The 15,242-nt window shown below is 43.3% G+C and overlaps 1 protein-coding gene across 5 annotated transcripts in view; it reads left to right on the top strand.

Annotated features, from left to right (window-relative positions):
* LOC139340849 (neurexin-1a-like) overlaps positions 1–15,242 on the top strand; it is a 255,820-nt gene that overhangs the window by 92,229 nt on the left and 148,349 nt on the right. For all 5 annotated transcript variants that reach the window (XM_070976864.1, XM_070976863.1, XM_070976859.1 and 2 more), the window contains 3 exons: positions 532–973; positions 6,433–6,816; positions 13,743–13,946. In XM_070976864.1, coding sequence (XP_070832965.1) covers positions 532–973; positions 6,433–6,816; positions 13,743–13,946 — 1,030 coding nt within the window. The remainder of the gene's footprint in view (positions 1–531; positions 974–6,432; positions 6,817–13,742; positions 13,947–15,242) is intronic.

Here is a 15,242-nt window from a genome sequence, read left to right as displayed (position 1 = left end):
TCACTCTCCATCTTGCTTTTCACATGCAATCCCAGGAGATGCAACCGGATAGAATCATTTCCCCGACCATTATCACCATTGCATTTTAAATTAAGGCTGTCTCTTCCTCCAGTTGACACTGATGCTAAAAGTCAAAATGGATGTCTCAACTAGTCACACTTCACCCAGCCAGAGTACACTGTCCATGTGTTGGAAAGGCTTTGAAAGGGGAGCAAAGAAAGCAGGGTGCTTGTGACATTTGGTGTCACGTAAACTAATTTTCAGGTGCAATGTGACAAAGATGACTGAGGGTTGAGCCGTGCTTATGACACGCTGTCCTTAGGGGGTGAAATGTCATATGGACAACTGCTGTTTGACATATCTAGCTCATTAATTTTTGAAAGCAGTTATGTATAAGAATGATTAGATTGCCTTTAATGTTTCCATTCTGCAAAGAGCAAAAGAAGTCAGTGCTTCATTTTGAAGGTGAGATATGCTACCATATGCATGGCTGTAGAATTCACTTTCTTTCTCCACTCTACCTCAATTCAGGTCGTATACAAAAACAACGATGTGAGACTTGAGCTGTCCAGGCTGGCCAAGCTGGGTGATCCCAAGATGAAGATCCATGGTACTGTGGCCTTTAAGTGCGAGAATGTGGCCACTCTGGACCCCATCACATTTGAAACGCCAGAGTCTTTTATCATCCTCAACAAGTGGAATGCTAAGAAGACAGGCTCCATATCCTTTGACTTTCGCACCACAGAGCCCAACGGCCTCCTCCTCTTCAGCCACGGCAAGCCTAAGCAACAGCCGAAAGACTCCAAGAGTCCTCAGACTCTCAAGGTGGACTTCTTTGCCATAGAGATGCTGGATGGCCATCTGTACCTGCTGCTGGACATGGGCTCAGGAACCACAAAGACCAGGGCGGTCAATAAGAAAGTCAATGATGGCGAGTGGTACCATGTGGACTTCCAGCGAGATGGCAGATCAGGTAGGTTTCAAGGCACTGATATACACAGATCACAAATAAATGTGAAAAGCAAAAAATGATGTCAATTTAAACAATCTGATCACATGAGTCATGTGGATATTTTTACAGATATGTCCTCAAACACCCAATTTCTAAAATTGCAGCATGTTTGTTATAGTTCCAGGGCAGCTGTATACAAAGATGTTTCAATGTTTACTGTATATATATATTATGGTGAACTATGCTGTAGTTTGAATGACTATCATAGAGTCGACTATCATACATACAATATAACATTCAGCAGAAACCCTGAGTACAAGCTCTGCTGTGCACTGCCTGCATTATATAAGCTATTTAACTGCAACAAAAATACTACTGTAAGGTCACAGTTAGCTTTTCTGTGAAAGAAAATATCCATCACCACACCAAGGCTGACACTACATCACCACTGAAAATTAAATATTAGTTTGCACCGGATAGTTGTTGCCAGCATTTTAATTGCAGCCACCTAACTTTGGATGGTGAACCTACGTGTCATATGTCATGATTCCAGACATGTATTCGCCACAAAATAACTTTGCCCCGTCTCCTGTTGTGTCCTCTAAGCCCCAGGTTGCGCTGCTCTGGTCCCTGTTGATTTGCTTATCTAAGCAGCAATTTGTTAGTGTGTGCATAGAGCCAAGGCCCTGCAATGTCATGCTGCAATTAGATATACCCCTTGACCATGTTTTCCACTCCATCTTAAGGGGTGGAAATTAGATTAACTGTTTCATTACCCTAACCCTTAAAGCCACACTGGGTTGTGGTCTAAATTGAGCTACGTACAATGTTAGAATAGCTGTAGAGCCCATTCATGAGATTTTTTCAAATTCTACATTCAGCTGCATGAGTCATTGAGGGGGCTTACTGTATTTTATTTTTCTTGTGAAACTAAATTAATTCAGCTCCAGTGCTCTAGTTGAGGTGGCTGAATACAGTCATGTGCAGTAATAATACAGTAATGAGTGACTTGGATTCAACTTAACTGTGGACGAAAAGCATGTGGGTGACTTCTCAAATAACATGAATCTACAACATTTAGTCATGGTACACCAAACTATAAGAAGCACTGCCTTGCTAAATTAGATTGTGTTCATTATCTGTCCAGTAACGTGCAATCATCCACCCCCACATGCTAACATGCAGTACACACACACACACACATCCACACACAACGCTATCGAACATTTTTTTTATTTTTTTTTTGTTAGTCGAGCTCACTCCACTAGCTGTTCTCTCTGTCTGCCCTGCCTAAGTTTCCATGGAAACAGGAGGTGGTCTCTCCCAGGACTGAGACAGTTACTGCACAGTGCTGTGCTGAGCTGTGCACTAATGACATTTCAGAATAACTTTTCTTCCTTTCCTCAAGTCTAAGACATCAACATTTAGAAGGGGACATAAAAAGGTCTCTACATTATGATGACTTCAGATGTGAGACGGATAACAAAATGGCCTGAATGCTGAGACACATGTCCTCATATGCAGTGTTTGAATTTACAAAGCTCTTTTCAAATTAACCAGTGCCATTTTATCTTCACTCACCCTGTCATTTTAAGCCAATTAAATTCTGCAAGTCTGCAGTCCTCCTAAACCTCATCTTGCATCTCGAGATTTCCATGAGCTCTGCAAAGCACTATTGTTTGCAGTGTGTAATGATGTGTGCATGGCACCTCAATTGGAAGCATTATAATTTTTGCAGTTCCTTTGTACTGAAAAGGCCTCATGCGATTTCCATTCCCACAGGAAACATGTAATTTTAATGGTGCATTAAATAGCAGATTTGTGCAAATCGAGTGATACAAAAACCTTCACAATAGCTTCTTGAAATGTGGATTTTGATATAATTTTTCCATTAATTATTTGTACATATTGATATTTGGGTGAAAGCAGAGCTGATTTAGAGCTTTCTGAAAGAAAGAAATAGTGTATTTGTAGATATAGGCTTCAAAAGGCGTGTTTTTGTAGAAGTGCATTCTGTGTCGCACTCTCATTTTTTACCTTTATGAGAGCCTGAATGAACATAATCAATACCTGTCACCATGCAATTCAGTTTTAATGTGAAGCCCAATAAAATAGTCCAGCCCCTCTGACAACGTAATGCTATAATGGTTCTTGTAGACTATTATGCACCCCTGCACCCTTTTGTTATACTTTTTAATATTTTATAGAATTAAGGTAATTTTGAAACATATGAAAAGAATTCACTAATCCCCTGAGAGCATGAGTCACGAAACATATGGTAGGCTCAGCTTTTCGTCTGTGTGTCAGATGTTTATTAATACACACCACCAAGCACATCACTCAAAACAGAAGTGCAACAAAACAGCCAGACATAATTATCTGCAGTCGGGTCCTCCATGTGCAACACTTCCTGCAGCCGTGACAATGGCGGATAATGATCCCTGCCCTATTTAGTTCAGCCGGCTCTTCCTGCAGGAAGCAACCCTGTAAATGGACTCTCGCTCTCAGACAGCATCTTCTAACCTCAATGCATTAGAGACGCTAAGAGACACTCTGCTTTTAAGTGAGGGCCTCTGGGCTGGGAGTGCCGTAGGTCACTCATCAGAGACATTACACGGACATTGCTCTGTTGTAGCTCCCACTTCCTGCCAGGGCACACACGCCACTACTTCACACAAACATGTGCACACTTTACAGTACACAAACAGACACATATAGACAACACATCCCTACAGCCCACTCACAAGCTTCTCTCTCTACAGAGAATCCAATCACATAGAGAGATTTGGCCGTATCGCCCTAACTGGATTGTAGTAATCCCCTGTCTAACATGTTTTGGGGATGTGTGAGTGGGGTTAGGGGACATCATGCCAAGTTGAGCCTGGCTGCTGATGCAGAAAGTGCGAGAAAGATCTGAGCTGTCATTTGGACCCCTGCCTTCAAGTTTGATGATGCAGTACCACATACGGGTCAGGCCATAGAGAAGGAGAGAGAGAGAAACATGGTCAAAATGTTTTAAAGTTGGCCAATCTTCGTCATCACTACTCATTTATTGCCTGCATCATCATTTTGATCAACCTTCTTAAACTGTACACCCTGTACTTGCCTCTCAAGATATTATTTCCTGCTGTGTTCCCTTGTCTGCTTTCTTATCTGTCATCATATACCCCTCCCTCATCTTCTTTCCAGACATCTTTATCTCCATGTTCCCATCTTGTTCTGTATCCATCTCCTCCTCTTTTATGCTCGCTAGCATTCGCAGAGACACATCCCCTTTCCCTTTCGGCTATGAGTACTGTTCCAAACATAGGCGGTCCTGCAGTGTGTGCATGTGTGTTAATGTGTGTTGTGTTTCTCATGCTGCTACCCCGGTGATGGCACATGTCCCCATGGGATTGTATAGTGCCTTCTGACTTAACATAGCTTGACTGTGTTTACACACTTCCTTACAGGACTGTGACAAGTGAGCAGAGCACTCTGAGCAGATGCCTGAAAGATGCTGACATCCTTCTCTTGTCTCCCACTTACATCAATTTAGACAGACATGCTTACCGTAGACTTACAGCATCCTTGTTTGCTGTTTATGACTGTAAGACTTCAGTATATCACAGGATTTAAAGAAGCCATTAGATCATGAGTATTTGTGAACATATACTTCAGAAAATAATCTCACAAACTAAAGATATTTTTTATACAACGTCTACCTCCTGTCACGTGGCAAGTTGTGACATAAGTCAAGTGTAGATACTTCCGTCAGGATTCACGCTGACCACGCTGATGCTCACTCTTCGACTGGGCACCTGCTCTACTCCGAGGAAAGTTTCCTTGCTAATGAGTTTGATGTAGTGAGCTCGTTAGCTATAACCTGAAGGGAGCTGTTCTGGCTGCATGACGGGTGGCCCTTGCCAAGTGTGCAAAGCTTGGAAGTCACAACAGCTGTGGCTGTAGAGAGCTGGGGCAGTGGGTGGCGGCAGGAAAGTGCTGGAACAGATGCCTGGGGCCAAGACCCCGAGAAAAGAGCTGGAACATGTTACTGGGACCAGGTTAATCATTGTGCACTAGGTCCTTAGCTGTCTCTCCTAAAGCACTTTTGCAAGAAGGCTGGCTCACCTTGGCTATAAAGAACATACATAACCCAGATTATTTTTGTCCTATAGAGTGATTTCAGTATTTTCTGCCTTTGGTTGCCTCCTTTCTTCAGATTTAACAGATCATAAAGCAAAGAAAAACACAATTTGTGCTTTTATTGAAAGAAGATGTACGGATATTCATCATATGTATAATTAATTTGCTATGTATATTCATGCATGCTAATGAGAGTTATAATGAAATGTGAAAGGCCCCATTTAATGTCTAATGTGTCTCTGAAATGTGCCAGGCAGCCCTGTTGAAAATTCATGTGTGGCTTAGGGCTTGTTTCCCAACATAAACACTTTGACTGGAAAAGTAACTTAAAAGCTCTGCTCTTCTACCACATACAAGCAGTTAGGATTGTGCCATTTAGCCGGAGGCAATCAGCTAATAGCTCCCTCATATCTGCCATGCCATTCATCTGCCACTCAAAATGCAAATTATGACTTCATGGCAATTGTATTTTTGAGCATCTTTACGCTACTATTTCTTTGCCTCTCTCCCCAGGCAGTGGCCTGCGTGGATCCTCAGCAGCACGGTATATAGATTACTGGACGAGGATGCGGGCAGTGGAGGCAGCCACCATTAATTAAAGATCCACAATAGATCCTGCACTGAGAGTAACAGATCCATATACAAATTAATCACCCCAGTCTGAGTCCCACAGAAAGGCCTTCCTCTCCACAGCTTTACAGTCCGGTCATGTCCGCTGTTGTTTACCGTGCTCCAGATCGAGAATTAAACCTGAATGAGAGCGATAAATCATGGTGGGGAAACACACAAACTCTCACTGCAGGTTTATGTGTTGGAGAGGCAAACAGAAGGAGAGACAGGGTGGGAAAAAAACAGCCTGCAGTCCGTTAATCAAGTCCTAAAAGATGGCTATGATGTTTTTTTGTTTTGTTTTGTTTGGTTGGTTGGCTGAAATGATAGAGGGGCCAACAATTTTTGTTTTCCTCTCCTTTCTTTTTTATGACCACTGCTTTAAAGATAAAGGAGATTTATTAAGGGAAATCCAAAGAAAATGGAGAGGATACTCGTAGGGATCCCAGATTAGGCTGTGAATAGGCTAGCTGTCCTGTGATTAATGCGTCTTATCAACACTCATCAGTCATTCTAAATGAAGAAAATCCTGACCCTGTCCAGATGGATAACACTAATTAAGCTAATTTCTTCATCAAACCATCTTTAAGTAGGTCATCTCTGCATGTTTGTGTTACTGCAGAGCAGGTAGTGTATTTTGGCTTCTGTTACAGTCAGCAATAGGTGTTATAATCTGTCCATCTGGTGAATAACCTCATAGTTGTTCAAAATAAACTTATCCCACTCTATCTTATTCTATTTTTCAGGTACCATCTCTATAAACACCCTCCGTACTGCCTACACAGCCCCTGGAGAAAGTGAGATCCTGGACTTGGATGACAATCTCTACCTCGGGGGTCTGCCAGAGAACAAAATGGGGCTAGTGTTCCCGACTGAGGTGTGGACAGCACTGCTCAACTACGGCTACGTGGGCTGCATTCGGGATCTATTCATTGACGGACAGAGTAAGGATGTCCGGCGCCTGGCCGAGATCCAGAAAGCTGCAGGGGTCAAGCCCTCCTGCTCCAAGGAGCCTCCCAAACAGTGTTTGAGCAACCCCTGCCAAAACAATGGTGTCTGTAGAGAGGGCTGGAACCGCTACGTGTGTGACTGCTCTGGGACTGGATACCTGGGACGCTCCTGTGAAAGAGGTAGGACTTTATTTTTGTCTCATATTGTCTATGCAGCAGTCTGAAAGCACATCATTTCTGTCTGGTGCACGTAACCTGGATTTGTCAGTGTGTCGACGATGCTACATGGTGACACACTTCACCATGCATTGTCATGAGGTAGGCATGAGATTATACAAATGTGAATATAAATGACACCAAAGACAACCAGAAAAAGAATGATTTTAATTATATACACTATCGCTTTCGTATTCTCTGTCTGAAAGGGACCTCCATTCAAGCGCAAGCTGAACAGCATCGCCAGACAAAAGCCTGCAGGTGGTCTTTTTTATTGAGGCTGATGGTTGAACATCAGCAGCTCACTAACAGCAAACCTGAAAGCAAAATACGACAGGAAAGAAAGTGAGCATGTGGCGATAGGCAACCACAGACAGACAAAGTAAGTCAGGCCGCGCTTAGTGTTGACTGGCTGATGTTAGACTATTTTGAGTGGCAGGTGACTGATGCACCACTGAGAAGCTGATGGTCACGTCCACCATGCATACTAGCCTGTAAATTGGCTGTCTTCTGCTAACCATTTGGCTCATCAAACCATTCGCTCATGACCAGACCTGGTGCGGAATACTTATCCCAATTACCTCCAGAGAAGGGAAATAGGAGAAGTGAGTGTCACACAGTGAACTCTTACAGCTCCATGTCTTAGCTGGAGCAGATGTGCACCTGACTCTGCAGTAGTTCATCACATGGAAAGCACAGGTGTTCGTATTAAAATAAGAGGAGCTCTATCTCAGATTCCTCAGTAGTGTCTCATGTTGGTAGAGTAAGGGAATTATACCCTGTATTTGTCTGTGTCTTTGTCTATAGTCTATTTGCTTGAAGTTAGCCCTGTGACCGTCTTGCTGAACTGGCATCTGTGCTCCACTGCCGATCCTTTTTGTCCTATTTGTGCTTTGTAGTATCTGTAATCTTACAGAAAATAGGAACCAGTCATGAGGAAATTTCTGTTTTCACTAAATGCAGCGCTCAGCATAGCCCCACTTTGTGGTCAGTATTAGCTTGTTGACCTTTTTGACCAGCGGATTGCCCTTTGACCCCTTTGATTGAAATCTAGCCGGATTAAAACAACAACCAGCTGCGTTAGGAAGCCAAATCCTCCACTTGCTAATATGGTCTGCTCTGAGGCAATTATTATCTGACTAAATTGGAATTTCAGGCTTATTTACATAATCAGACAGAGTGAATAAATATGTTGAATGTATGGTACATTCACTAAAAAGAGATTAGCAATATTAATTTATATTAGTAGGCCCAGATTCGGTTGTAATGAAAATCAGTTGAGAGTCTCAGAATGTTATGCAATAGTTTTTCTTTTTAACTCAACCATAGAAGAGTGGCTTAATGACGTGTTTATTTTGTATTCATGAATTAATAATAAGTGCATCAGCTGAAGTGGATATTCACTGTATGTAAAGCTACTGTACAGTGAATTTATAATGAATATCAACACAATACGCTCGACCAACACAATGTTTGCTATGCATCCTTAGAAATCCCTATAGTCAGGATTGCTCTTAAGTGCCAAAGCTTTTATGTTGCACCAGTATGTATAGGCTTTTCATCATGAAATCTCAATGGAGCGTCAGCAGCAAATGAGCAAAAACAGTTAACATATGCACAATCAAGGCAAATGTCAAAGAGAGCCCAAGCATGTCACACCGTTATCACAGCATGATGCATCTGCACAGAAACTACAGCAGGAACACGTTCTCTCATCGCAGAAGAAGTGAACTCCAGCTGGAATGTAACACATCCCTCGCAGTCACATGTGTCATCTCTACGTGTGCTCGTACTTCTCCTCGGCGCTCAAGTCATTCACCTTGTAAAACAGTGTTGCCTAAATATTCTGTAATTGGGATCTAGAGTGTCTGGCTGAGATGCTAATGATGCGGCCGGATGCTGGTGGAAATCTGCTGAGTCAAAGGACGCGAAATAAAACAAAAGTGCACGATGCCAGAGAGGTTTGATGTTTGCTGTCGTAAATGTCCTATGACAAGTGACAGGCCCTGTGATTGCAGTGATGTGGTTAATGCTGAGACAGGACATTAATATTTAATTTTAGAGAAAATATATATGAAAGAGTGACACCGTCTCTGATAAATGTGTCAGTTAGGCTTGGCTCTGCACTGCTCTGGGTCTCCACATGTGCACTCCCATTCTAGCTAATGAGTTGACAGGAATTAGGGCATAGTATATGGGGGAGGTTGAGTGGGCATGGGATGCAGATCGTTTCACTTCAGTAAGATAATTACTTATCCGGAGAGTGCTCTTGGATTCAAAAAGACATAATCCACTCTGACCTCAGCTGAAAACAAAAGCAGAAAACATGCAGCTCTGCGTCAGTTTGAAACTAATTCATAGGAAGTCCTGCTTTTTACAGAGGTCTCTGCCCCCCCCCTTCACTTCCAACACTCCAGCGTCTTATGGCGGCTTCGGATCCCCATGTCCGACTCTCTTGTTTTCTGGCGGTCTCTGCTCTGTGTATGAGACTGGCACTGGCGAGAGTGTGTGTGAGAGCAGTGGTACGGAGGACGGGCCCTGGCGTGCTGCCAGCTGTTTTGATGGCTCCAGATTGCCTCTGCGCTGGTAGGATGAAGCAGGCACCAGCAGGCTGAGGAGCTGTCAAAAGAATTACCCCAGCTCTCACTTATCCATGCATGGTGTACCACCCGGTGGCAAAATACGGCTACTGCATATGGCGGAGGAGGAGGACGACGACGAGCGGAAGGAACAGGAGGTGGGGCTTCGGAAGAGACCCATGGAGCTATTCGCCCTATTTTGAGAGATTTTAATTAAGCAGACAAAGCAATTTTCCCCCTTACATCCCAAATGTCTTCCCCTTCATTGTTCCTCCAGTTGCTAATTAGCCCAAATATTAGTCTTGCAGTGTGAGGCGAAGGCAGCCTCTCAGATGGTGTAGTAGGTGTGTTGAAGCACACGCACATATTCCCTAATGAGGTGTGACATGCTTGATTCCAACACTGAAAGCACCTGCGTTATTTCACATAGACAGCGACTGCAGGTGGATATTTACTTATACATACCTGCGATGAATAAAGATAGGTGCTGAATATCAATATACAGGTCAATATGCATATGCTAGACACACATAGATAGATAGACATACTTGCTGACATATGCACATGTTATCATTGCACAGTGCTTTTTCTTGCAGGGATTTTATGAGCTTAAAATCTTATTTATTTTGTTGTTAAATACAGTGATACACATCATGAACTGGAAGCATATTATTGCCAGTATCTCAATGTCCTATATCATGCTCCAAAACAAAATCAACAGCGCCAATATCTACAACATTCGAATAGAATACATAACACCATTATGTGTTAAATTAGTGTAACTATAGAAAAACAGTTTCTGTTAGCACATTTATTGCTTTTCAGAGCATAAAGCCATTTGCCATTGGCCCGAGGCTAAAGCCAAGAGGTGCAGAATGTTATTGCGTAATTGTGAAATGCCCTCAAAGGGGAATATGGCTGAGTTTTAGCATTAAAGCACATTTTAGCCATGCCCTGTGACAGCACACTGTGTGTTAGTCACCATTCACCACACTAGAATAGAGTCACAAATTAGAGAAAACTGGTCCTCTCGCGCCCTCAGGCAGTGTACACAGATGTGCAGAGAATTGGTGGTAAAACATGGAAAATGTGACTGTAAGAGTACATTATGGCTTTTGATGTCTGCTTTCTACCACCTCATAAGATAGATCTTGTTGGAGAGACCTTGATAGCATAGTCAAGACCAAAGACGGAAGATTAACACGTAGATCATTAAGCTAAGTGGTAATTCTCCTTTAATAGTCTCAATGGGCTGAAAAACGTAATTTGCAAATACTAAATCTTTACCATCTTGGCTGTGGCTTGTATTCCTGACAGCTCTTGAAGTTGCAAATTCCACCACTCTTTGTGAACACACTGATCCATTTTCTATCTTTGCTCTCATTTCGTAGCTCTGATGAAGTTGTCGTACGGTCACAGAGCAACAGCCGTGAATTTGGCACACAATGATGCTGTTTCTTTCTGTATAGAAAGACAAGTGTTCCTCTGTCTGGAAATCGTTGTTTTCACACATTTAATAGCCAGTGAGTCTGTTTCTTGGATTGTGTATACTAAGATACTCAAAGAGGGCTGCGGTGAAGAAGACATGAGCAGCTTTGAATTATTTATGATATCTCTGAGCCATGAAAACATTTTCCAAATGCCTTTGGCAGGTGTTTTCCGGCAAATTTTGAATTGGATTGGGCCTGGTGCCCTGATACTGTGGGACATCACAATCCTGTGACATGCAGCTGACAGCTCTCCCTTCCTGCAGCGCCTGTTCTCCTTAGGGGAGAACGCAGGAAGAACCGTGTGCCTGTCTGCCAGTACTCCCCCTTGTTAGTAGCACAGCCTTATTTGTTACTTGTGTAAGTGGGTTCCCCACCACCTCCACCCCTCCACCCTCCAATCACTCCCCGTTTTCTTGTGAAAATCAGAAAACAATGTTGTATTGTGCTTTACAAGATGGAAAATGAATGCTTGGTTTAGTTTGGTATGCTCCGTCTCCCCTCTGACAGCCTCCTGTTGGGTTGGCACAGACAGAAGCTCCAGCTTCAGTCCTCTCAATTTATTTTGATATTAAACACAGGAGTGCCATTAAAAATGACTTGGCCTCCAGGATTGGATTTTTGACAGGTGCTCACTTCATATTAGATAATGATACTCTCACATGTCATTCTCCATATTTTCATATCTACCTGGACTTTTCTTATTTGTGCCATTTTAGACAACATCTCAGCAGAGGTGACATCTTGGATGAAATGCAATGTTTACTCCAGTTGTGGTTAATTTAATCCATCTATTCAGTGCAAAAAAATATATGCATATGAATAAAATGTTCTTTATTTGTGAGATGAGATGTTGCAACATTATCATTACTTTTCTTTTGACCTTGATTCTTAGGAGGCATCTACTCTTACAATACTGGCAGTCAGTTGAACTCCATACTGTTTGGTATATTTTTTTAAAGAAGAAAGAGATGGACACATTTTCATCATTAGTGGTGCATGTGTTCATTTTGTCTTCTTGTGTTTTGTTTCCTTTTCACCTTGAGCATATTTTCACAAGCACAATGGATCCCATTTCAGACTGAGGCATTTTAAAAGGGGTAAGGTTCAGGCTGGAGCAGGAATTCTATACAGTGCAGCACTCAGATCTGTCACTCATTGTTTGGCAGTAATGGTTTTCACATCCCATCTTCCCAGCATAAACAAACGCCCGCACAACACTTAGTATTTATTTGTATGCAGTATTATGAATACAGCTGCATATAGAGAATACGTCAAATACTTGGCACTACTTGAAAATCATCTCACTGGGTCTAAGTGCTCGCTAATATTACCATGACAAATATTTTTCAAGTATTAGGATAACTTGAACAGCAGCTCCATTTTTTCTGGCATCTGCTAACAGTTTCTAAATGCAGCTCTTTGCTTTAGCTGCCTGGCAGGAAGCAGACAGTTTAGCAGTGAGAACTCGTTTGTCACACGCCCCTGTCATCTGCCGCATACCCCAGGAGGGCGTGGAGAAATTGGATTTGGGTGAGGAATGTGACGGAGTCATCCCAGGGGATGGATGTGACATTGGCTCTGTGTGACGAGGAAGTGGTGATGAGGTGGTGTGTGTACATTGGTACCCTATCGCCCCCGCCACTCTCCATCTCCCGTCCCTCCAACTCGGCTTCTATCTGTCTCAGCACTGCAGCTGCAGTAATGGCTTTGTTATTGGGTTATGGTTTAGTTACACTACCGGAAATGCTGTTACAACCTCCTGCCAGCGTTAAACAATCTCCCCAGCATCTCTCCAGGCGGCTGCCTAATGCTTTGAGTAAATGCAGTCACCCTGAGCAGAAGCTCAATATTCAAGGTCCATAGACTATTACGATTCTGTCGCTGTTTTTTCTTCTTCCTCAGTCAATATCAATTTGTCCTTTTGTAGTTTGCCACTATTATATTGCAGATACAGAAATTGTGGATGCAAGGCTGCCACTTGTTCTCGGCTAAAAAACAATACAAACACTCTGTTAGCTTGTATTTATGGAGTTGCCTTTATTTCCTTTGCTGTGAGATTTGTTTGTCAAGATGTGTTTGGGTTTTTTTCACGACTGTCCTAACATGCACCTGCCTCCATGCTCTGTGTTTTCACTGGCCACCGCCTAAATTGGCACAGAGTAAGACAGGACTCAGACTTTGCAGGGAGTTGGGGTAGCTGTCAGCTGTAGTACACAGTGTAATGTGATGCTAGACTTGTGACAAGTCTTTACACACTGCTCCTGGATGACATATCTGTGTACATGCAGTTTAGGAGGCACTTACTCAGGGAGTTTTGAATTGACCCATTGATTTTGTGTTGTATTTGTAATTCTAGCAGCCTAATTGTTGGATTTATCTGCAGTCAGGGTGTCCGCTGTCAGTGAGCTGCAGCAGTCTTCCCTAACAAACCTGCAGAGCTCATGTCTGAGACACTCCTGGAAGACTGTAGTTGTCCCTGTGTTTGTCACCCCATGGTTTAATCATTCCTTTATGAATAGACTGGGTGCTGACTGGGTGTCAGTGCTGGCTGCTGGGCTTGCAGAAGCAGCATCTGAGTGCATTTGTCTATCCGACACATAATAGGCTTTCTCACTGTGTGTTTGGTGACCTCCAAATGCATATTAGGTATTTAATATCTCCCCCCTAATGTATTCCTTCAAGTCACAACACCAAATTATATCCACAAATAGGACATCATTTAAAGCTGAACTGACAGGCCCGGTCACTGGCTTTACCGTAAAACTGCTGCACTCCTTTCTGCCGATCACTCATCCTGTTTTCCTGCTAATTCTCTCTGCAGAGGCGACGGTCCTCAGTTACGACGGCAGTAAGTTCATGAAGGTCCAGCTGCCAGTGGTGATGCACACAGAAGCCGAGGATGTGTCTCTGCGCTTCCGCTCCCAGCGAGCCTACGGCATCCTGATAGCCACCACGTCTCGGGACTCAGCTGACACCCTGCGTCTAGAGCTGGAAAGCGGCCGCGTCCGCCTGACTGTCAATTTAGGTAACGCCTCGGACATGCACCGACTGCAGCCGCAAAGTCACATGTCACACACACACACACTCTCTCTCACACACACGTATATATTTTGAATGGAGGGAGAAGGTGTAAAAGACTTTCAATGGCAAGAGTCTGCGGCTCTCCGCTCACTGCCAGCTGAGCGCACAGCTGCCGTGGCCCAGCAGGGAATGCTCGCCACCAACTTCATCAGCTAACCTGAAATCAGCTTCCATACATGCGCATTGCTCTACAGGGTATTGCCCTTACAGCACACATACGGCTGTACTATATAAGTATGTCCAGTTAGCTTTCATATATGGAGGCTAGTAATTCGTCTGAAGATGAGTGTGTTTGTAACTAGTTGTTACCTAAAAATATGCAGCCGTTAATTGTCAGTTGTGCACTTGTTTTTAAATCATTTGTTCATATATGGAGGAGTGCATGATTGCACATAAATCAACATCAGTCTCTTAAATGAGCAGAGGTAAAGACATCCCCTCCTGCCCCCGCCTACAGCACAGAGGAGAACAGATTGAAAGAGCCTGTGTGAGTTTGTGTATGTGTGCTTATTTGCTCAGGAAAGAATCCAATGATGCTTGTGAAAAGTTTGATATCTCCCAAACAGAGCAATGCCGCACAAATGATAGCCATCTATTTCTCCTTTCCAGTGGCTAAACAGAAATGGGCTCCCTAAGCGGCGCCGTTTAGTGACGCATACAAAGTAGAAAGTCTGCGTCTGATGTCAGCCACAAGATACTGCGTGTCCCACCACAGAAGACACAACAGCGCCACACAGTGACAGGGCTGACGAGTCACATCATTATGACTCCAAAAAGATGCCCTGATGAAAACAACAGGTCGCCCTGTTTTGTTTTCTTTTGAATTATCTTTGACGCAATTTAGTGAGTTTGTCCACAGCCATCAGCCCTCGAAGCCTGTCTTCCCCCATCCCTCCTTCGAAAAGCAGAGCATTCCCTGCACGGGTAGGCTAGTGTCGGTCTCTGGCTGTTTGCGACCACTTTTCTGCTGTGGTTGACAACACACGACAGGCAGGGCCAAATGGGAAGGAGGGGAGGGCAGTTCGATCTGGGTCACCTTTCTCAGAGCACGGCATGAGCTCAGCCTTAGGAAACAGTGAGGTTAAAAAAAAAAAAAAAAGATACAGATTCTAGCTGGATTCGACATGGTTTTGCTGTGTGCTAAAAGATTAATTTGTTCTTGTATTGACAGTAAGGACAAGTACAGCTTGTGGTAGAATTAAGACAGTCATAAATCCAGCTTGCTACCATATAATATATA

Source organism: Chaetodon trifascialis, chromosome 13 (genome assembly GCF_039877785.1).
Source record: "Chaetodon trifascialis isolate fChaTrf1 chromosome 13, fChaTrf1.hap1, whole genome shotgun sequence".
In the NCBI taxonomy this organism is placed as follows: Eukaryota; Metazoa; Chordata; class Actinopteri; order Chaetodontiformes; family Chaetodontidae; genus Chaetodon; species Chaetodon trifascialis.
The sequence above is the reverse complement of the archived record's forward strand: the minus strand, read 5'-3'. Positions and strand labels throughout refer to the sequence as shown.